Genomic DNA, 22,853 nt, shown 5'->3' with positions numbered 1-22,853 from the left:
CTGGGGCCATGGTGCTGTTGAGTCCTTGGGATCCCAATGTCATCATGAAAATCATCAATTTTTTTAGTGTCTAGACAAGCAAATGGAAACATTTTGATGCGCTGGAGGAACTCAGGGCCAGCATTTGGCCAGGCCTGACTTGTATATTGCAAGTTTTGGCCTCTTTCTTAGGAGAGAAAACATCTCCCCAGCTTCCCCATGCTCTTAGCTCTCCTTTATTGCTGGGGAAATGCTGTGAGGAGCTGGGTGGCAGTGCAGGAGCACCCTTGGGTTTCAGTAAGCTCCCCTTCCTCCACACAAAGGAACACATACCGCCATAAACCACAATGAGAGAGATCTACACATGCTGCCTGGGAAACCTGCCTATGACCTATTGTTGAATGAAAAAAACAAGTTGTATGAGTAGCATGGTCTTATATTCATTCACTCATATCTATCTATTTGGTTGTACGTATCTGTAGAGGAGCCTAGAAGGAAATCCTCCAAACTTAACAGAATTAATGGCTATGTGCAGCAATTTAGAGGAGGCAGTGGCTTCTACTGTGTATTCTCCTCTGTATTCTCATTTGTCTGTTTTTAAAAACAAATATGCATTACTTGCACAGCAATTTTTAAATACAATTTTACTTAAGGAGCTCTACTTCCAGTTTCCCTGACAACAGTCAATGAACATATGCAATAAGAAGCTTGGGAGAATTCACAGTCAGTTTAACTTTTAATGAGCATCTACTCTAGGTACAAGTCAGGGTTCCTACCCCAGACAGATGAGCTGACAGACACTTGTGTATGTAGTTCACTATAATAGGAGATGGCTTGGGGCAAGGGCTGGATGGATGCTGTGATGCGTGGCACTGTCATTTTAGATACATTACAACTCTTCTCTCATTAAATCCTTGACTCATTCAGTCAACACTCAAGCACGTGTGGTGTGCCAGGAACTGCATTAGGTGCCTGATTCACATTAATGAAAAAACAGACATGGTACTTGCTCCATGACATCTTGCAAGGAAGAAGTTTACAGAAGTTCAACAACTTTCTCCAAGTGACTCAGCTAATAAGGGAAGAGGAGCAATTAATTTTGACCCTGGTGACTGGAAATACTTTCCTGAGAAAAGTGACATTTGAGCCTCACCTTGAAGAATGAGTTAGATTTGGACAGACAAGAGGGCATCCCAGTCCCAGGGACCCCATGGATAGGTGCAGAAATGGAAAACAAAGCAGATTATAGACACAGTGTGGTTCCTAGAACAACTTGAAGGTAGGGGTAGAAAGGGAAGTGGAGAGAAACTAGTCAGAGAAGTGGGCTGGGGTCAGGCTGTGCAGGGCATGAATGCCACAGCTTTATCCTGAAGGCCACAGGGGGCCAATAGTGCTGTGGCAATTTCCCTCAAAAGGGTGACATTATCAGACATGCCTCTAGAAACTCAGGTTGGGGAAGAACAGTGTTGTCTAGAGGCTCTGGAGCCAGTCTATCTGGGCTTGGATCCCAGCCTTGCCACTCACAAGCTCTAGGACTTTGAGCAAGAGGCTTAAATTCCCTACTTCTTTGTTTCTCTCCATCAGTACAATGGAGCTATAATGACAGTGACTGTAAGAATTCAATGTGCTAATACAGGAAAGGCTCACAGGAGATTGGGTGCATGACAATGAATAAATGTCACTATTACTCTTGCTTTTCTGGTGTCCTTGTCAAGAGTAGAGCAGGATGAGACAGCAGGCAGAAGGTTACTGTAATTGTCCATGTGAGAGATGAAGTCTTGAACTAAGGCCATGGGGATGGAGAAAATAAAAGTACAGAAGCAACGTGGGAGGGTGGAGTGGGCAGGAACAGGTGACCAACCAGCTAAAGGAGAGAGTGGGGGAGGAGCCCAAGGTGACTGGGGACCCTAACAGAGATGACTGAGTAGATGGGGCAGAAGCAGAGCCATGAATATGGAAGGGAAGGCACCAAGGTTCAGGTGACTGGGAAACCAGGCATAGATGCCTGTCAGGTACAATTAAGAATTTCTTTAGACTGACAGGCACTTCCATTTTACAGTCAGCATTCCTGGACCACAAGTTCTGTGGCCTCAGTGTACTTGGGGAAAACCAAGAGCAGGTCCCCAGCCCCTGTGCGGACCTGACACAGCTTCTGCCTGTTGGTCCCTTCTCCACCATGCTGCCTACCAGGTGAATGTTAATAAACAAAGTCTAGCAGGTAAAAATTAAGTATACATCTCACAGACCAGAGCCACTGATCCAGCCTGTCTGTCCAGTATATGACTTTGGCTGAAAAAAAAAGTCACATTTCAAAAAAGGGCCTCAATGCTTTTTTCAATTAGCCATCTGTTTACCAATTCTCTTTAGAGCGATTAAAAACAAACGCAAGCAAACCATCAACACACACACACACGACTAAAGTCAAAGGCAACAATTCAGTGCAGAGAGAGAGGAAAGGCTTTAGAAATGAGCAGGCCAGGCTTCTACTGCAGAGCCCAAGTGCACACTTCACTTCTCTTGTCTCTTTCCTCATTTGACGTGCAGGGGTAATAATGTCCCATAATACCTACCTCTGGGGTTCTTAAGATGAAATATTATTCCAAAGCCAATTCAATAAAACTTAGATCCTGCCTCCCTTGCACATTCAGAGGCAAAACCCATCAGGACACAAAGTTAGGCATTGTTAGTTTCTAACAATAGGACTATAATTCATATTACTGTACTTCAAAGCACTCAACGATGTAGTCTATGATCCTTATATTATCTGTATACATATTATGAGTCTCCAAAAACTTGGGGAGAGTCACCCTTTGATAGAACTCCACATCAGATACGGAGGGCTTCCCAGGTTCCCATAAACTCCAGGTTCAATTTAAAAAATCACCTATATATCTCCCAATATTCTAAAAAGGGAGGAACTTTGAAGATGATAGACTCACCAAGAGAGGGAGTCCTGGCTCACTTGGAATGGTCTTGGGATATCTGCCTGCCAGGAACAGAGGCAGATAAAGGAAGCACATCAAAGACACACTGTCACACTTGATAAAAAGGCAACAGAAACAGTAAACCGTAACGACACTCTTTAATGACAGAAAGCTTCTTTAATTTTGACAACACAGAACTTTAAGAAAGGAATTTCGCTGCTTCTGGTTTATTTCCCATTTGTGACCTAATTCCTTATCACAATGAGCCTGGGCAACTTAAAACACATTGCTATCTCTTGCGGTTCCTGAGGCTCCAGCCCAAAAGGCAGAATGGAGGCCAGTGTTCCTTCAGGGTACAGACGTGTACCACTGGGAATGACTACACAGAACTGCTGGGATTGAGAACTTCTCTCCTGGGGAGTACAAGGGGCCAAGAGAAAGGTCAGAACTCAGGGGGTGGCTCGCATGATGTACACGTGTGGGATCAGCGTGGGGAGGCGACAACAGGTCCTATAAACCCTAAACACAAATGCAGTCCTCCATCTGTCTTCCCGGAGTCATCCTGACAGGTGGAGGCTGGGGAGCTGCAAGGGTGCATCTTTACATGAATTGAGTCATATTTGCATGCATGCACAGAGATGGCGCTCCCTGCAAAAGATTCCTCAGGGTAGAAGCAGGACAGACAAGAAGCCAGGCAGACAGGAGCATGAGCTCTCCTGCCTCCCAGCATCCACCCACCTTGCACACGCAAGTGCCTTGGCTCTGCATCAGGTAGACCTGGGTTCAAATCCCCGCCCTGCTATCTTTTGCACATTACTTTCCTAAGGTTGTTTGAGTTTCAGTCTCCTGGGGTTTAAAGTGGGGATGAGGTTGTTGTGTGACTGAAGAAGATAATGCATATAAATCACACCAATGATTATTCGGGGGCTAGAGATGCGTTCTTCACGCTCCCCCAGAGCTCACATCAAGGAAGCTTTCCCTATGCTAGGGCTGGGGGTGGGTGAGGAGGAGAGAGGCTTCCACTGAAAAGGCATGACCACAGAATAAACAGCAGGCACCACCCTCTCTTAAACACAGTGATCCCGGGGAGGGGCCTTCATGTGAATATTCTCATGCGTCTTACTCTGTTCTGCTTCAGTCCCCGAGGCTCCTGGCCTGAATTTCACCCACTTACCATGTGACTCCTTTCCACCAAAGTCCCGCTTTTTTCTCCTGTGACCCCAAGACGCCAACATAACAGCTCCCATCTCCCATTTCCACCCTTGGGCTCAGAGGCATGGCTGACTCCAGGCTGCCCGGGTGAATTCCTGAGACAGAGCCAGTTTACAGTGATCATTTGCAGGCTCTGAATTGAGGAACCCCAAAAGTGGACACTCACATGTGATCAGAGTGGACAACCAGGCCCACAGTCACCCTGCGTTTCCTTTCTCCTTATTTGTCTGGAGGAACCGGGAGTGGGCGGACTGCAAGCTGCGGTGGTCTGGATGATTCATTTCCTCCTCAGAGTCAAGAGCTGTGTGTTGGTGTCAGCGTGAGGCCCACAAGCGGGAGGGGAGGGCCTCTGAAGCAAAACACTAAGTGGATTACAACGAAATGAAACATTTATTGAGCACCAGTTTATAAGTTCTTTAAGGAAGAAAAGAGCAAGCGAGAGGGAAGAGCCATTTTGCCATTTCATCCATTTATTATGTACAATATTAAGGCACAAGTTTAAGCAGCAAAGAGGAAAATCTTTGGCTGACCAACAGCATCAATATTTGCTGTGGGGGACAGGCAGTGTTCTTGGACTCCCCACACTGGTACACAGACCCATCTGGCTGTACGGCCACGTACACCACCCCTTAACACAGATTGGCAAAACGAAGATGCCAAACGTTACAGCCAGATACCAGAGTCTGCTGGGAAGAGCCCGGCACGAGCACGGCACACTGCCACCAAGCACAGCGACACACACACACAGAGCAGGTGGGAGGGCAGCGGCACTGGGACGGCTGAAATCTGTGCCCACGCTTGCCCTTGTTTCACAGAATTTTACACAATTCTGTAAGTGCTCATGGAGGAGGAGGCTCCCTGTTCCTCCTCAAAAGGAAAAAAAAAAACCTAAACTTTGATTCAAATAAAACCAATGTGGATATATTTGCTTACATTCCGTTTTGTAATAAATACTTACAGGTGTCTCTATGTGAACAGACTCCTAGGCACAATCACATGTAAACACAACACCGGCATCCAGACTTTGGGAGCTGATATAAGAAGATGCTGTATATGTACTTCAATATAGAGGGAGCAGTATTCTAATTCTGTGAAGAAGCCAAGTTTCATGACAAAGAAACACCCCAGTCACATCGTAACATGACAATAACATGCACTAAAGTAAACACAGTTTTACAGAATACCTACCAGATGTTTATATGAATGATTATGCACTTACGTCTGTAGTGTATGCAGAGATGTGAACACATAGGAGGCATGGCAAGAGAACTGATTTTTAAAATTGGTGTGCTAATGAGGACGGTCCTCCCTTGAAGTGGACACTTTGAGAGGCTCTGAGTCTAAAAACTCATTCCAAGAAATTTCTTAGGGATTTTTTTAAGAGACAAAAATGGTGTAACTTACCTTAATTGCCATCTCTATTCATCCAACTGTGTTATCAAGTACTTGAGATTATTTCCAGAACTTAAATCCATCCTCAAAGGAGGAGGATTTCTAATCTCTAAGGGGAAGCCAAAGGAACATTACAAGCCCTGAAGGCCGTTCTGGTAGAAGAGTTCCCAAGATCTTTTTACTTGGCAGCACTATAGTCAATCAGCACATAGTCTCCCAAAAGACACCTTTTAAGGGGGGTGGGGTGAGATGAAACACTTTGATCTTCTGTATGTTAAGAAAAGAAATTCCCACAAATAACCCTATAGTCATACCTCATATGTATGCACTCACTTATACACATGTCTTTATATATCATTAAATTACTAAGTGAGAAAAAGGTATATTACTTAAGAGAAAGAGGAAAAATTGCTTGTTTGTTCCAGGAGAAATTCACTTACTGAAATGCTAACTTTTGCATTTCCCAGCCGACCAATTTCTGGTAACTTCTTAATTACTTTGCCTATCTTCCATGGAGCCACAAGTCAGAGGCAAACTCATTAAACAATCGTCACATCTAATGAAGACATTTTAAACACTTTAATTACTTAAACAACAAGAAAAGAAACATTTACAAAGCATATACCAAGGCTGTTTCAGGTTTTAGGATGTGGAGAAGCCAGTAGTAGGCTGGATACTTTCTGGCTACTTAAAGCCTTACCCATTTAAGAACATTTGTGGGATCCCACTGACCATGGCCATGGTACTCCTTTGCTGAAAAGGAGTGCAAGATCATTCAGGGAACACAGAGAAGCATGCTCCACTTACTCCAGTGTGGACACGGGACAATACTCTGGTTTTGAAAAACACATCTTTTGCTCAGCATAACTCCCTGCAGTGAAAACATGAGCCCCCTGCCTCGAAAGCTCTGAATGCCCCAATCTATTATCCACTGCTTCTTAGGTCCCCAGCCTCACCTGAGGTCTGTTTCCCTAAGTCTCTGGGACTCAGGCCAGTGGGGAGGAAGAATTTCCCACTCTCTCAGCACCTGGCATGAAGGTGCTACAGCCACCGCATATGAGGGTGCACACCCAGGTGAGAACAAACAAGAGTAATGACTGGCTGCTCTGCACGGGGTATTCTGAGCATCTCCTTCCTGAAGCACTGGCTTCTGTGTTTCAGGTTCAGAACTAATTTGGTGCAACTGTTTTGGTATCCATGCAAGCCTTGTGGAGTCAAACTCATACATGAGTGCCAAAGAGCAACCCCAGAGGACTGCACCCAGAAGGGCTCCCATTGCCTGCTCTCCCAACCAAAGCCTGAGGGCGGCCAAGGCAGCCCTGCCCTGCGTGCATGGTTAGAACATGCTGAACTCCACAGTGCCACTGGCTGCCAGCCTCTGGGAGGCAGAGAAAATGCTGAGAGAAGAAAATGCTAAGAAAGGGTTCTGCACATGCTCTGAAAGTTTTGGAAAATAATGTGTTTTTCCTGGCAGCATAGCTATACGGACCTGCAGACAGGAACAGTTCTTAGCTACAGAGGCATCTACTTAGTGAAACTCTGGCGTCAGAGACCTGACTCCAGCTTCTCCAATTCCATATAATCTCCTGGCAGCACACAGAAACTGCCAGACAACACAGCCAAGGGTGAAGCAGAACAATGCTGGAATACCTTCCTGTGAAGCCAGAGCCTCTCCCCTTCACCCTGAGACAGGACCCTCAAGTTCTATAATCAGGCTCCACTGGGAAAGTTTGAAGTCCAGGTCTCTGCAAAGTGCAGAAGTATTTTTTAGGTATAGTTTGGAGCTGTGCTTTTGGTGGAACACAATAATTTCCATCTATGCCTGGCATTTATAGGCGATTCTAGGAGTTCTGGGCTTAGTCCTATTTCTTAGGCTCTGAGATGTGTGATAGCTGTGTGTGTGTGCACCCACGTAGGTACATGTGCACACGCACATCACAGACAGGGATAGAGACTGCCAAGATGCAGCGCCACATGTTAGAGGGCGTATAGCCACGGTCTATGCGCAGTGCCTCCAAATTTTGTTTTAAATCATCCTGGCTTCTCCTGGCTGTGAGATTTTAGGAAGGGACTTAACCTCTCTGAGCCCATTTCCTCATCCGTGAAATCAGAATAATAAACTCATCCCTTGTACTCCAGATGGGTGGAGGACTAATTAAAAGGTACTTGCCACACTGTTTGCATATAGTTGGTGCTAGAAAATATAGTTGCATTATTTTTCTGAAAATCTGTTTGAGGTATTGTAAGCCGCCCAGAACTCAGAGCAGGTGCTCAGTATATGGCCGGACTTCAGGAAAGCTCTAATGATGAAAGTATTTAGTGCCCTGGCTTGGCAGGAAATTTCCCACAGAAGGCAGCATTTTAAAGCTATAGATCTCTTTCTTAAGGAAGAGTCTTAGTAGGTTAAGAGAAAAAAAATGTTGTCAAAGTCCACGATACAACGCAGTTGAAGCCCTGAAACATGGCCATGTGTCCATTTGTATTCTGACAATCAAAACTTTACTTGGCAGCTCAGGCGGACCTTGAAAAGCAAGCAAGTCTGACACCTGACTAGGGTAATGAGGTGTCTGGGGCATGAAGACCAGGCTTCGGGAGAAACGGCTGGGTCTCTCACTCTAACCTATGTCTAAGGGAGGCAGCCCAAGTTTGGGGTGGCCTAGACCTGATGGTAGGGGCTGGCAGAGCTGACTTACCTTCCTGTCTCTAGACATTTTACTTTCTGGTCCATCCCCAACATAAACTGCGGTCAAAATGTCCTTAAGAGAGTTAGTTGCCATCTCCTAACCTCATCTGCCATGAAATGTGGTGGGAACAGAGATTAGGAAGGGATCTCTATGCCCTACCCCCACCCATGTCCATCCTCAATCCTTTCCCCCATGGATGAGGCCTCCTGTGCCCTCTTCCCACATGCTAGGACATGGGGCGAGCTCCTCAGTTTTCCCATCTGCACAACATGTACTCCGATGCTCAGTGTGAGACTAGAGGAGGTGATGAGCAAGTGGCACAATGTGCAGTGCCTATGGCAAAGCAGAGCTCCAGAGGGCCAGTTCCCACTCCTCTGTCATATTGGGTGGCACAGAGGCTGGCCAAAGCCACTGATTTCTTCCCTCCCCTCTCCAGCCTACACCTCTTTTCTTCCTTCTATCACCTCAATTTGGGGAGGCTATAACTTCACCAGGGTTACACACCCAAGACCAGTCCTAAAATAAGCTACCCGAGCAATGTTTCCTGAGTAGCACTGTCTTGAGTGTTTCATTTAGAAGGTACTTGGAAAAGGTACCCCCCTTTCTTTCTTCCTCTAAGCAAGCATGAGGAAAGGGAACTGGGAAAACACCAATCCAGCTGACCTGGAGGGACAAAAACATCAGGACCCTGTAGGAGCATCTCTCTCATGGCCTGATGAGCTTCTCCTCTTTTCTAATCCAGCATCTCCTAGATTTGTAAAGGAAGCCAGTGTCAGAAGAATTGAATATGCAATGTCACAGCGAGGTCTAAGGGACCTGCCACCTAACACACGCCTGCCTCTTTTCCATGGCACTTCTGTCTCACTTTGAATAAACTGCTTCAAAACTGAAATCCTGAAAAAACCTGACAACACAGTACATACACTGGCCTGGTAGGTTACAAAAGAAGTTCACAACAGAGGCAAGCTAGTGCCATGGAGGTCTGGGTGCTGATCGAGAGCAAGCAGAGGCGTGCGCAGGGGTGGAAAGAGTGTGAATACGCTTATGAGCCTCAATACAAGAAGGTATATGGGAGCTGGTGGGATTCTGGAAACCACTGAGACAACTGTCTGTAAATTGTCATCTGTTTCCTGGAGTGCTGTCCTAAGTCTTCCCCAACAGAGCAACGGAGTTTGGAAATGTCAAGCTCCTTGCAAGAGAGCTGATGTGAGAGACAAAAAAGCAAGTGCCACGATCTTAATGCAAGATGTCACAGGGACCCATGGAATCTCCTGCCTCCTCAAAGCTTGCTTAGTTCACAGTCAGAATGAGGTTCACAGCTGCAACCCAGCTATGCAAAGGTGAAGCAGCCAGGAAGCGGCACATGGCTTTGTCCTACTGGTCACTATCAAACAAGCAGGAATGATGATGGTTCAGGTACTGCTCTCATAAATCCCATACCTAAGGAATTCTGCTATGTCTTATTAAAAAGAAAAACAAATGAAGGAACAACAAAAAATTAAAGACCGTAAAGCAGAGACAGAGATGAACTCAGAAGTTAGGATGGATGAGGACTGAGATCATAATCCATCCTGCTTAGAAAATACTGCAGAATTCAGAAAAGTTAAGAAGCCCAATCATCTCTTGAAAATCCAAACCAAACAGGTAATTAGGTGAAGACCAGCTTTCATATCCCTCTCGCCCTCGATGCTTCTTCTCACTGCCACACTCACACACACGGGACACCCCATGGTTGGCACAAGTCACACTGCATTATGCCAAGACAGGCTCTCAAGATTTCTTGGAGGCTCTTCTTAAACCAAACATGCTAAGAGGCAAGGAGAATGGGGGTATTCCAAGGAGGATCCACATTTGGGTTTATCTGTTTATAATCAGAGAATGGGGATACACAGGCCCTCCCCAAGAGATACATTTTCTGTACAATGAAAAATTCAATTTCCTATTTCTTAACTTTGTTTGCAAACCTACACGCCTCTTCTCCCTTCCACCATGTGTAATAAAATCCATCGCATTCTCTTCTATCTTCAGTCATGTAGGTCTCCTGTTTTTGTGTTTAACATTTATAAAATGTGTTCTTATGAGTCTGAAATCTTTATCAGTTCAAATCATTCCTGATTTCCCACTACAACCTTCTAGGTCTTTCTTCTTTCTCTGCCACTTTCCTTGTTTGTCAATGCTCCGTTCTGAAATTCCACAGGGATGGCAGTTAGATGAGGACTTCCATCATCTCTCCGTCGGGGAACTCAGGCTTGTGCAGCAAGCTGCTGACCCGGCCTCTGTGGTCAGGCGACTTCCCATGGCCAGGAGAGTTCTCTGCCAAATAGAGGGGAGACATCAGCTGCCCATTCCTCAGGAGGGGCACAGGCTTTCCAGGCTCTCTAAAATGGACCCATGTCCAATACCACTGCACACCCAGGATTCCCACCACAGTGCATGTGAGATGATCCAGCCCACAGTGGGAACACACAGAATGACTGGGCCAGGATTCAGACACAAATACAAACCAGGATGGTGATGGCAGAGGATTCAGAGGGTGAGGATGATAGTGGGACTCTGTACAGGGGCCCCTCACACCCTCTACTCAAAACTATCAGGCGCATATTCTGAGCCAGGCACTTTTTACATGTTCTCTGGCTTACTTGGAAAAGAATTACATCTTTAAAAAGTGACAACAGTGTATTTACTTGTCTACTTTGAAAAGTGAAAATAAACAACCCCCTTGGAAGAAACAGTTAACTTAGGCCCCACAGAGGCTGCACCTCCTCAAAAGAATTCCTGAAAACGGAGGTCCCCATGACCATGATTAGCACAAGGCCAGGTTTATTCTTAACCAGGACACTTCGGGACTCACTGCAAAGCTCACCTCTCCCAAGCTGTCTTCCCTTAGATATTTTAAGCAGCTCGTTAGTCCTGGCCCAAGTGCTGTGCCACAAGTTAACCGACTCTGGTCAATCTACCTTCTCCTTCCATCACGACGTCCTCCACTGAGGCCAAAATCCCTGGCAAGTCAGAGCCCTGAAGGCAACAGTGAACTTGTGCCTTTGATGTACCTGGTACCTAATTCTGGCTCCCAAACATACTAGAGGGCATTCAGTCCCTCAGAGGGTCTGCTGTCACTCCTTCCGGGGAAGGGTTAGTTAAAAAGCATGCACTGCCAGGGTAGTCTCGAGCTCTGCACTCATTTCAAATAGTAATAAACTAGATGTGTCTATATGCATATTTATTCCCATAATAAGAAAGGGCACACATATCCTAAGTGCATTAGGATAGCCACACTCATAAACATCCCCATAGAGTAAGAGCTAATGGGTGCTCCTGCTTCCTCTCTAGCTCAATGAAAGATTCTCTTAGGCCAGACAGTTCCACAGTTTTCAGGGGCATCAAGGTGGGGTAGCCCACATACCCAGTTTCTCTGCGGTCCCTTTGGCCGCTGGGTGTTTCAGGACAGGGCTGTGAGCAGGGGTCGCGCTCAGCCGGCCGCGGCTGGGGAGGGAGGCCATGCTGGGCCAGAAGAGCTCGGCACTCTTGTCGGTCTGTGTGCTGCTGTCCTTGCTGCCCGTCTTGGCGTGGGCACTGCTGGCTGCCGTTGTGGAGGCTGTGGAGGACAGTGCTGAGGTGGGTGGGGGTGGCAGCAGTGGGGCAGAGGCATGTTCATGGTGCTCCTTCCCCAGCAGCAATCCTGAGGGCAGAGAACAGATTTTTCAACGACATTCTTTTTTTTTCCTTTTTTTTTTTTTTTTTAAATCTAGTCTTGGAGGTCTGTTCCTTGTTGACTGATGACTGCCTCATTCATTCATTGATTCATTCCCCAAGCATTTAATAAACACTTATTACAAGCCTGATAAAATAACAAACACTGAGAGAATAAAAAATGAAAGACCTAGTCCCCTTCCTAAAAAATTGTAGGTTTGTTTTTTTTTTTTTTGGAGTGGAGAAGTAGTTGTCAAGTAAACTGATTATAATTTAATATATAAACTGTAGGATAAAATTAATCACAGGGTGGTATGGACGAACAGAGAAGTGCCTAATAGCCAGCAGGAGGGATAGGGAGGTTCCTGCAAGGCTTTGTAGAGACCATGCTTGCTGTCCCCAGTGTGGCCCAGAAGGGCTGGCCTGAAGCGTGGCAGTGTGTTTAAGAAAAACTACAAGGCTTCCCCGGTCCTAGACATGTTCCCATTGGCTTGCTGCACTTCTGAATAGTTCACAATTCCACCCTACTCCTCGTAATGGATGGATGGTCCCCTACAGGCTTGGGTTCAAAGACAAACATGCTACCTGCACATTTCTGCAGTGGAATTGTAGCCTCCCAGAAGCAGAAAGCCAGCCTCCTAGGAAAGGCCACTTAGCCCTCTCCTTATCCACTTCCCCAAGAGGAGTGAGGCTGGGGTGGGGAAGAGGAGATGCTGGCCATGGAAATGGGAGGCGTGGTGTACACAGGTGTCCATTTTCCTCAGAGCCTTCCTGGAAAGCTGGGCGGGAGGATAACTTTTTATTTTTAAATACAGCACACCTGCAGGAAAGTGCCAGCACCCTAGAACGCTAGCCTATAGAAAATGCAGTAAGCACAATCAAGTATTTGTCCTCTTATCTGGTTAGATAGCCAGCAATTCATAAAGTCTCCTCGCCAGGGCCGTTTTAAGGTGCCCATTCAGAACTCAGGGCAGTTCAGTTTGTCGAGAGCAGTGCTTTTCAAAATGCAATGTGCATACCAATGACTTGGCTATATCATTAAAAGCAAGACCTGCTCCAGCACGCAGGGCCTGGGATTCTATATTTCTAAGTAGCTCCCCGATGGTGATGGTGCCGCTGGCCCACAGACCATGCTGAGCAGCAAAGGTCTTCACCTGTGTTTCCACATCACCTCACTTCATACTGCACGTCATTCCTGCGAGGCAGGCCTTACCCTGTCTTACAGAGAAGGAAATGGAAGCTCAGAAAAACGAACATCTCACAGCTAAGAAGCAGCAGAAATGGGACTCAAGCCCAGCTGTGCCTGATTTGGAGTCCAACCTATGTTCTTTCCACTTCATCGCCCAGCCTGTGGAAACTCCAGAGTCTGCAGGATGTCCTCGTAGGGAGTGACAGGCTGAGTAAGTCACTAGTCAGCCATAGCTCCTGGGAGCCCCTGAGCAATTGGGAAGGTATATGCTGTCACCTCCACCTCCTTCCAGAGTCCATCACGCAAGCAATGGTGACAACATGTGGGGAACTGCACAGTCACCTATGAACCTGCCTCAGCCCCTCGGAGAGTCCCTCCCTGTGTTTGTGACACATGGACACCAATGACAACAACGCGAAGGAATATCAATGCAGGAAACACAGGAGCTCTTCCTTCAGACAAGTCCTCCGGCTCCCAGGCCTGGTTTAGACATGCCAGGTCCTAGGGGATACAGGCACAGACACCAGAGATGCCTGCCTGGCTGCATGTCACAAACAGGGGACTCCCAGGGAGGTTTCTACCAGAGCTAAGCAAATTTTCAAACTCCTTGACCAGGCCTGTCTCAGCATTGCCTCCCGGCTCTCTTGCTGGGCTGGGAGCTAAATGTCCTTGGGACAGTCTTTGATGATCTCAGCTGCTGTACACATGTCTTCTTTGAAGTGTATTTCCTTTGGGGGCAGGGGCTGCTGAAGCTACCAGTGGAGGAACTTCAAACAGAGATTCTGGCTGGGAGCCTTTGATCCCCCCAACTCTGTCGGGTTCATATGGAAGCTCTTATCCCCTCTGGCCCAGAGCAGCCAGTCTCCTCTGGGGTCCTATGCTGAGGACAACTGGCTCTCAGCTGCACAGAGAAATGAAAACATGATCTGATGTGGGGAAATGCATCAAAGAAGGGCCAGACCCCTGGAGAGGCCAGAGTGCAGGGAAAGGGTGTGGAGGACCTGTGTATGGGCACACTGCCTGCTTCCCCTCCAGCTTGGCTAGCCCAGCCAGCCAACAAGCCCACCTGCCCCCAGGAAACCTACTCCTGGCTAAGACCACACTTAGAGAATGTTCCTCAAAATTCTGCCCATGCAACAACAATACAGCAAAAACTTACCACCCCCACCTTATGCGAGAGAGCACTTCTTCCAATGTCCTCTCCCCATTATCCTATTCTTCCCTCCCATGCCCCATGGGGTAAAGCAGGCAGACACTGTCCTCCCTTTCTAGACATGGAAGCAGAGGTGGAGCCGTCATACAACTGGTCTAGAGCACAGCCAAGTTCAGAGGCGTGATGTCTCTAGGTTTTTCCATGAGAGCCTTTTGTGTTACAAGGGTCACCTCAACTTATAACAATAATAGATAATTATGATCTAAGTCAACCCATGGCTAAGAGCTACTCCAGTGGTGCAGTCTTTAGAATTTACACAGTGCTTCCACATATCTCACTGAATTTCTATAACTGAAGTATGATTGATTTCCCTCCCCACTTCACAGATGAGTAAACTGAGACCAGGAACTATTCAGGGACATTTCCATGTCCCATGAGTGGCAGAGAAGCTGTCTGATCTTGCTTTTCCAATCATGGCCTGACAGAGGTGTGGGGCCCACCTATGCTCCCCTTCCAGGTCTTCTCTTCCTTCTTTTCCTCGGCCAGCTGGCTGCTGGTAAGAGAGGTCTGGCGAGAGTGTGTCCCAGTAGCTGCTGCTATGGATGGAACGGAGCGGGCAGGACGTAGGCTGGAGGAGTCTGTCTTCCCGGCGTCTTTACGAGATCGCTGCTGCAGGACCTTAATCATAGCATCTTTCTCTATGATTTTGGCATGGAGATTTTTAATACTGTAAAACAAAACAAAACAGTCTTCATAAAAAGCCACTTGGCTAGAAAAACTTGAAACATTTATCTCAGGCTGTCCCAAGGACTTTAATTGTAATTTAGGGATAGAGGATGAAGCACAGTACGAGTCTTCAAATGTCGATAATCTCCAGATTGTTAAGACAGGTCTTTGGTCATAGGCCAAAGTCCCATGAGTGGCAGAGAAGCTGTCTGATCTTGCTTTTCCAATCATGGCCTGACAGAGGTGTGGGGCCCACCTATGCTCCCCTTCCAGGTCTTCTCTTCCTTCTTTTCCTCGGTCCACCCTTCTCTGGCACCTTGGGAGACTGGGACTTCAGGGAGGTACAGTTAGAATGGCCACATTCCTGGACCGAAGTGGGCTTGGGACCATATTTAGAGGGTCTAGCACTGGCGGCAGGGGCTGGGGGTAGGTAGGAGATAGGGAAGCATAAAAACTCTAAAGCCTCAAACACGGTGAGCTTTCAACTAAAGTCAATTTCTCTATTTTCTAAGAAAAAAGAACCAAGATGAACAGGTTCTCTGGTAGAAGATGATTTTTCTGGAAGAATGCTGAGTTATTTTTACAACTTTGATAGTAACTCACTGAGCCTGTCTATCAATGGCTCAACTACTCAGCCCTATTTTCACATCTGCAAAATAAGAGGTCTAGGGCTCCCAGGGTTCCACCAGCCCTCAGTGAAGTGGGACAGGCTAATTTTATTATGTCAAAAAGTCTGCTGGAAATTTTGTATAGCCCATCAGAAGAGTGCATTAGCTAAATATGTTCTTTATTTTGGACTGGAATATATAAATTCTGGCTCAAAAACTCTGAACCTTTAGAATATAATGTTTCCCCTTTTCAGCTCATAATGTCACAGACACCAAGAAATAACACAGACATCCAAATTCTTCTGTCACTAGACTCAGCCTACATCTTAAAACCTGCAGGTGACATGCAATTTCCCCCAGAGAACTCTGGCACCAGACCCACTGCTGAGTGGAACCACATGCTTAGGTTGGAACCTTTTCCTTCTCTCCATGGCACAGCATGGGGGAGGAGAGATTTTGGAGACCTCATGTTCACAGCCTTTCAGAACATGACAGAGAAGCAATCTGTTCTGGAAGGCCTGGAGTGTGAATGCAAACATGGGTTGGCGGGTCCCACGCGCTACACATAGCCGTCCCTTACGTGTATTCCATGTCCTGACACCTTCTGTTGGCCTGCACCACCTCCTCCTCCTCTTGCCAGATGTGGGCCTCCAGAGAGCTCTCTCCGTAGCTGCCATTCCGTGAGTGGTTGATGATCGTGGTGTCCCTGGCAACACAAGGATATGCGTTTGATCACGGGAAACCTTCTTGCTTTGTCTCAATGCAAACAGACACAGAACGGAGAGGCTGGTGTTCATGCTGGAACAGAGATCAGCTCTGCATCTCCCACTGGCCCATGAAGGCCTTCCCTCCCAACTTCCCCAGCTCAGTTATCAATCTCATCTGATGCCCATACAGAGAAAGGTGTAAATGCTTATGGAGAGGTGACCACAGGGTGCTGTGCTAAAACTCCACAAATTCCGTCACCCACTTTTCCTCTCCTGAATTCTGTCCAATTCTCTTCCTAAACTAGATAGAATTAAGCAGTATCTAAGGAAAACAAAAAAATTCAAAAATCAAGTCCCCTCTGCCCTGTGACTACATTATGTATTTAACTACATGGCATGTTATGAATATGTAAAATGGGCACCTAGAGATTTAATCTACTAACATATGGACACTATTATTCTTATTATTATATTTGTTGGTATTTCCATGGTTGTACTTTTTCATGCTTGTCCTATACCTCACCTTTCCAATCAGAGTTTAGGTTTTATTTCTGTTTATCACCCATATAGCATAGAATGCCTACTTCAGTATTTTACAGTAAAATGGGGGCTCAGTAAATACTTAAAACTGAGACTGGTCCTCTTAGAGAGTGAGGCTCCAAGCTGAAGTCTTCGTTCATGTTGTATTCTGTCTCACTTCTTGTTTTATGGGCCCTGCCTGGGATGCAGGTCAGGACAAGGTAATAGGCATTCCAGGGCCCAGGGCAGAAAGATGAAAGCAGACACTGTCCTTGACAAGTTCAGGTGAGGTGGGTGCAGTGAGGGCAAGGGCAGACACAAGTAAATTAAGAAGTAATTTCACTGCAAGCATCTGTCTGACTATAAACAACCAGTCACAGATAATTATTCCTGCCACTGGTTTTTACAATTGCTGCTAACAATGATTAGTAAAAATAAGATCACTGCGTCATCTAAGTATCTAAGTGATATATCTCAAGATGAAAGGCACAATAATGGCTCTGACTACATGAGTACTTAATTAGTAAGACATAATGTAGCCAAGTATTTCACATCTTTTTAACTTCATATTCCAATGTACAATCATACTGAAAAACTTTTTTTTTTTTTTTTTTTTTTTTTTTTTTTTTTTGAGGTGGAGTTTCATTGTTGTTGCCCAGACTGGAGTGCAGTGGCACGATCTCAGCTCACTGCAACCTCCGCCTCCTGAGTTCAAGCAATTCTCCTGTCTCAGTCGTCCAAGTAGCTGGGATTACAGACATGCGTCACCACATCTGGCTAATTTTGTATTTTTAGTAGAGAAGGGTTTCACCATGTTGGTCAGGCTGGTCTCGAACTCCTGACCTCAGGTGATTCAACTGCCTTGGCTTACCAGAGTGCTGGGATTACAGATGTGAGCCACCGTGACTGGCCTGAAAACTTTAAAGCTTTTTTTTTTTTTTTTTTTTTTTACAGACTAGCCCAAAACAGAAAAATTGAGGCCCCTTTAATGACAGCTATCAATATTAATGGGCATTAACTTCACACAGGGGCTGGGTAGGGCATGGTACACATGGTCTCTCATTTAGTTCTCCCAGCTTGTGCACGAGGTATTATTATCCTCAATTTCTAGATGAAGAAACCAGGGTGAGGTGACATTGCCAAGAATACTCAGTTAGTGAATAATGAAAATTGATTCTAACGCAGGTATTTATGACTCCAAAGTCCATGCCCCTAACCATCACTCTATACTCCTGCAAGTTTCATATGTCTTTAAGAATAAGGTCTCAGCAAAGATGAGTAAAGATAAAAACAAACAAGAGGGCATATGTGAGAATGTGGCTCAGAAAAGTGCAAAGTGTCATTGAAAATACACTAAAGGCCAAGTGATGTAGAAAGCAAACAAAATGCTTTAAACATATTTGTAAAATTACAGATTCACACTATGGTGCACAAAATCATCAATATAGAAATTAGTGGCTAGAAACATTTTCAACAAATTTACTTTTGGAGACTTTACATGGAGCTGGAAACAAATATAAAAATTCATGTTTACATTGCCAAGTAAGGATAGCAAACACAATTAGATAAAAGCAACTTAGACAGTAAACATATAAAACTCTGAAAGAGATATTACATTGCTTTGAAATTTTTAAAAATTTTCAAAACCTTCTGCACACATACAAGATGAGCTGACTCTCTAAAAATTCTGACCAACAGCATCAAGATGAGAAAACCAGTTGGTGTACATAAGTTATTTTCTTTGTTTAAAAATCATTGCTTATAAATATAAAGCATGCATCCATAGTTGAAAAGTCACAAAACTAACGGCTGGAAATAGTCATTTTTACCAATTTGTCTGTGGCCATTTAGTACCTAGTCAATAAGAGCTCAAAATGTGTACCTTTCTCAAAAACGCGTCATTTTCCTTTTTTCTCTTACTGAAAGGAAAAAAGCAATGCTGAAATGACAGAGGTTTTCTTTGAAAAGAACATTAAGATTGGGGCTATCTGAGGTTCTCTGAACCTATTCCCCCACCCAGAAGGGGCAGTCTGAAATGGGGAGGGTAGTTGCTCACAGAATTATTAGATGCTTAATAAATATGTGTAAAAGCAAAGAAGGTGGGGTGACGGGGATGGAAAGGGGCTCCCTCTACCCATCCAAGACTCCAAATAAGGCAGAGAAGGGGAACAGTGGGACTGGGTAAATCCCACAGAACTCCTGCTGTCTGGGGTAAGAGTAATTTCCCCTTGCACAAAGGATAAGAACAAGGCTGGGCCTAGAATCCTGTGAGTGGGTGATTGTGATTTGGTCTGTGGTTCTACTCGCCCCCCCACCCTCCCTCCTCTGCCCACTACAGGATTTATGCTTTGGACCCATTCATTACCCCACCCCTGAGTTTTACTTTCTAGTCCCATTCATACTCTCAGGGCCCAGGATCCCAAACAGACATCTAACGCAATAAACCCACAGATGTTGAAACAACAACGACACGTGGAAGCCCCTGTGTCATTCCTCCAAGGTCACACATTTACACTGCTACTGGGGCTTTAGTGTCCTCAGCCAGAGCAATGTGGTCAGGTTCCCTGCTCTCATCATTTATATTTCACATGTGATGTAAGTGACACTCAGAAGGGCTTGTCCTGGATCACACACGCACAGTCAGGAAGGGAGGGAGAAGCCCTGAGCGCAGGTGTCCTGCCTCCCTGTGCAGCGTTCTTTCCATTACAATCACAGGGAGGAAGGAAACTCCCAGGGCAACTGCACATAGCAGTGCACTGGACCACACATGTCTAAGAAGGCCAGGTCCCTTTGTGACTTTGTGATGACCTGTTCTCTTCCTCGGAATGAGAGAGGAAATTTAGTTATTAGCTTAGAAAACAAAAAGCTGAAAAAAAAAAAAAACCATTTCAATTATGTAAAAATCAGCCAATGTTTCAAAAGGCTTCCCTGTGCCCATCCATATACTGCAAGGGCTGAACTGGAGGCTGCGACTTCCCTCCAGCTCTCAACCCAGTACCCCGGAGCTTCACCGCACCGTCTCAAGTGTCTATCCCTAATCCCAAAGTCTCACTCTCATGGATACTGCAGGTTGCTTCCCGTCAAAGTGTAGACACACATAAACAACGTGGTAGCACAGAAAAATGATTCCCAAATGGTCATTTTCCACATGGGTCTGTAGGTCTTTCTCGGTGCAAGTGTGCTGTGGCGCCCACTGCAGACACTAACGCCCGAATGGTGGCACTGCTTTCTCCAATTCCTGGAGCTAACATCTGAGCATACTACTGGGGATTCTCCCCTACTTCAGTAATGAGCCTGACAGCCAGTAAATAACTTCAAGAGTATCCCCTCTCCACCCCAACAGGCCTTCTCGTAGTCATTAAAAATATAGTAACCCATCCCAAGGCAATGTGGCTTTTACCCCTCTCTCGGTTCACATCCTGTCATCCAAATAGCACCATAGCCCTTATTTATTAAGAAGTCCCATTTTCTGGATGCTCCTTTGAAATTTGAGGATCCTTTCCACATAAATTGACCCTAAATTTTGGTGAATTCCAAACAACTTTAAGTTAAATGCCCAATATAACTTATGGGCAGAAAGCAAACTGGGTGGCAGGCAGTGAGGGGCTGGATTGGTCCCCTGCACAGCCACCCACGTGTGCACAGCGACTATGCATGCAGCTGAGATCCAGTGGCCAAAGGCAAAGAGTGCCTTGCTCACTCTGACAACAGTATGTTTTAACAGAACATTTAGGCTTTTTTTTTGTGAATTACTGCACACTTTGAGCTAGTTTATAAAGACAGAATAAGTTGTGCACCTACAAAAAGAAGTAAGGCAACTGAGGTAAAAACTGACAGTAGCAGAAAAGAATTTCAAACTAAATGAAATCAGTTTTCAAGCCAGGCAGATCTCCATTTGACACACGGCCCACCACCCACTACCAGTGTGATTAGGAGTCAACCATGGTACCTCTCTAAGCCTCATTTTCTTTGCTTGTAAAATGAAGATGATAATAATATACTTGCTCTCAGGGCTGCTATGAGGATTATCTATTCTTCTAGTTTGGCCCATGATATAAACCCAGCATTAAAAAGTGCCTTAAATATACTTTCACAACATCATTCTTGGTGATTGCATAGCATTCCACTGTGTGATGTACTTTAAATTATTAAATGAACCTCCTCTTGTCGAAATCTAGGCTGTGTTAAATGTATTGATATTTTCTTTTTTTTTTTTTAATTTTATTTTACTTTTATTTCCTTTAATTTTTGAGTGCTTATTATGTGTCATACATGTTTTCAAGCATTTCTCATGTACTGCTTGTTTAACAACCACAAATGCCCATTAAAGTGGGAGCTGGCTGGTCATAGTGCTGTAGTTTTTGGTTTTTACAACTAATTGATCACAAACGGTTACAAATTTCTTTGTTCTTTTTTCAATAACACTGTTCCACTTGACTAGCCAATAAACAAACATATGTGCTAATATAATCTTTTTTTTTTTTTTGTTTGTTTTTTTTTTTCATGTGCCATATGGTTTCTTTTTTTTTTTTTTTTTTATTATACTTTAAGTTCTAGGGTACATGTGCATAACGTGCAGGTTTGTTACATATGTATACTTATGCCATGTTGGTGTGCTGCACCCATCAACTCGTCAGCACCCATCAATTCATCATTTATATCATGTATAACTCCCCAATGCAATCCCTCCCTCCTCCCCCCCCCACCCCATGATAGGCCCCAGTGTGTGATGTTCCCCTTCCCGAGTCCAAGTGATCTCATTGTTCAGTTCCCACCTATGAGTGACAACATGCGGTGTTTGGTTTTCTGTTCTTGTGATAGTTTGCTAAGAATGATGGTTTCCAGCTGCATCCATGTCCCTACAAAGGACGCAAACTCATTCTTTTTTATGGCTGCATAGTATTCCATGGTGTATATGTGCCACATTTTCTTAATCCAGTCTGTCACAGATGGACATTTGGGTTGATTCCAAGTCTTTGCTATTGTGAATAGTGCCGCAATAAACATACGTGTACATGTGTCTTTGTAGTAGAATAATTTATAATCCTTTGGGTATATACTCAGTAGTGGGATGGCTGGGTCATATGGTACATCTAGTTCTAGATCCTTGAGGAATTGCCATACTGTTTTCCATAACGGTTGAACTAGTTTACAATCCCACCAATAGTGTAAAAGTGTTCCTATTTCTCCACATCCTCTCCAACACCTGTTGTTTCCTGACTTCTTAATGATTGCCATTCTAACTGGTGTGAGATGGTATCTCATTGTGGTTTTGATTTGCATTTCTCTGATGGTGAGTGATGATGAGCATTTTTTCATGTGTCTGTTGGCTATATGAATATCTTCTTTTGAGAAATGTCTGTTCATATCCTTTGCCCACTTTTTGATGGGGTTGTTTGTTTTTTTCTCGTATATTTGTTTGAGTTCTTTGTAGATTCTGGATATTAGCCCTTTGTCAGATGAGTAGGTTGCAAAAATTTTCTCCCATTCTGTAGGTTGCCTGTTCACTCTGATGGTAGTTTCTTTTGCTGTGCAAAAGCTCTTTAGTTTAATTAGATCCCATTTGTCAATTTTTGCTTTTGCTGCCGTTGCTTTTGGTGTTTTAGACATGAAGTCCTTGCCCATGCCTATGTCCTGAATGGTACTACCTAGATTTTCTTCTAGGGTTTTTATGGTATTAGGTCTAACATTTAAGTCTCTAATCCATCTTGAATTAATCTTCGTATAAGGGGTAAGGAAAGGATCCAGTTTCAGCTTTCTACTTATGGCTAGCCAATTTTCCCAGCACCATTTATTAAATAGGGAATCCTTTCCCCATTTCTTGTTTCTCTCAGGTTTGTCAAAGATCAGATGGCTGTAGATGTGCGGTATTATTTCTGAGGACTCTGTTCTGTTCCATTGGTCTATATCTCTGTTTTGGTACCAGTACCATGCTGTTTTGGTTACTGTAGCCTTGTAGTATAGTTTGAAGTCAGGTAGCGTGACGCCTCCAGCTTTGTCTTTTGACTTAGGATTGTCTTGGCAATGCGGGCTCTTTTTTGGTTCCATATGAACTTTAAAGCAGTTTTTT

The 22,853-nt window shown here is 44.9% G+C and overlaps 1 protein-coding gene and 1 long non-coding RNA gene across 4 annotated transcripts in view; both read right to left on the bottom strand.

The window, feature by feature from the left end:
* Positions 1-3,042: 3,042 nt before the first annotated feature.
* On the bottom strand, positions 3,043-4,295 carry LOC115893521. The gene is made up of 2 exons (XR_004053551.1): positions 4,078-4,295; positions 3,043-3,551 (listed from the first exon to the last, which is right to left on the bottom strand). It is a non-coding gene; the product is annotated as an uncharacterized LOC115893521 (long non-coding RNA).
* Positions 4,296-4,565: 270 nt separating this feature from the next.
* Positions 4,566-22,853, bottom strand: part of AMOTL1 (angiomotin like 1) — a 183,256-nt gene continuing 164,968 nt past the window's right edge. For all 3 annotated transcript variants that reach the window (XM_010360570.2, XM_010360571.2, XM_010360572.2), the window contains 4 exons: positions 16,138-16,263; positions 14,724-14,950; positions 11,595-11,870; positions 4,566-10,504 (listed from right to left, as the gene is read on the bottom strand). In XM_010360570.2, the coding sequence (XP_010358872.1) occupies positions 10,398-10,504; positions 11,595-11,870; positions 14,724-14,950; positions 16,138-16,263 (736 nt within the window). In that variant the 3' untranslated portion in view covers positions 4,566-10,397. The remainder of the gene's footprint in view (positions 10,505-11,594; positions 11,871-14,723; positions 14,951-16,137; positions 16,264-22,853) is intronic.

Source organism: Rhinopithecus roxellana, chromosome 15 (assembly GCF_007565055.1).
Source record: "Rhinopithecus roxellana isolate Shanxi Qingling chromosome 15, ASM756505v1, whole genome shotgun sequence".
NCBI lineage: Eukaryota > Metazoa > Chordata > Mammalia > Primates > Cercopithecidae > Rhinopithecus > Rhinopithecus roxellana.
Note: the sequence above shows the minus strand (reverse complement) of the source record. Positions and strands in the feature narration are given on the sequence as shown.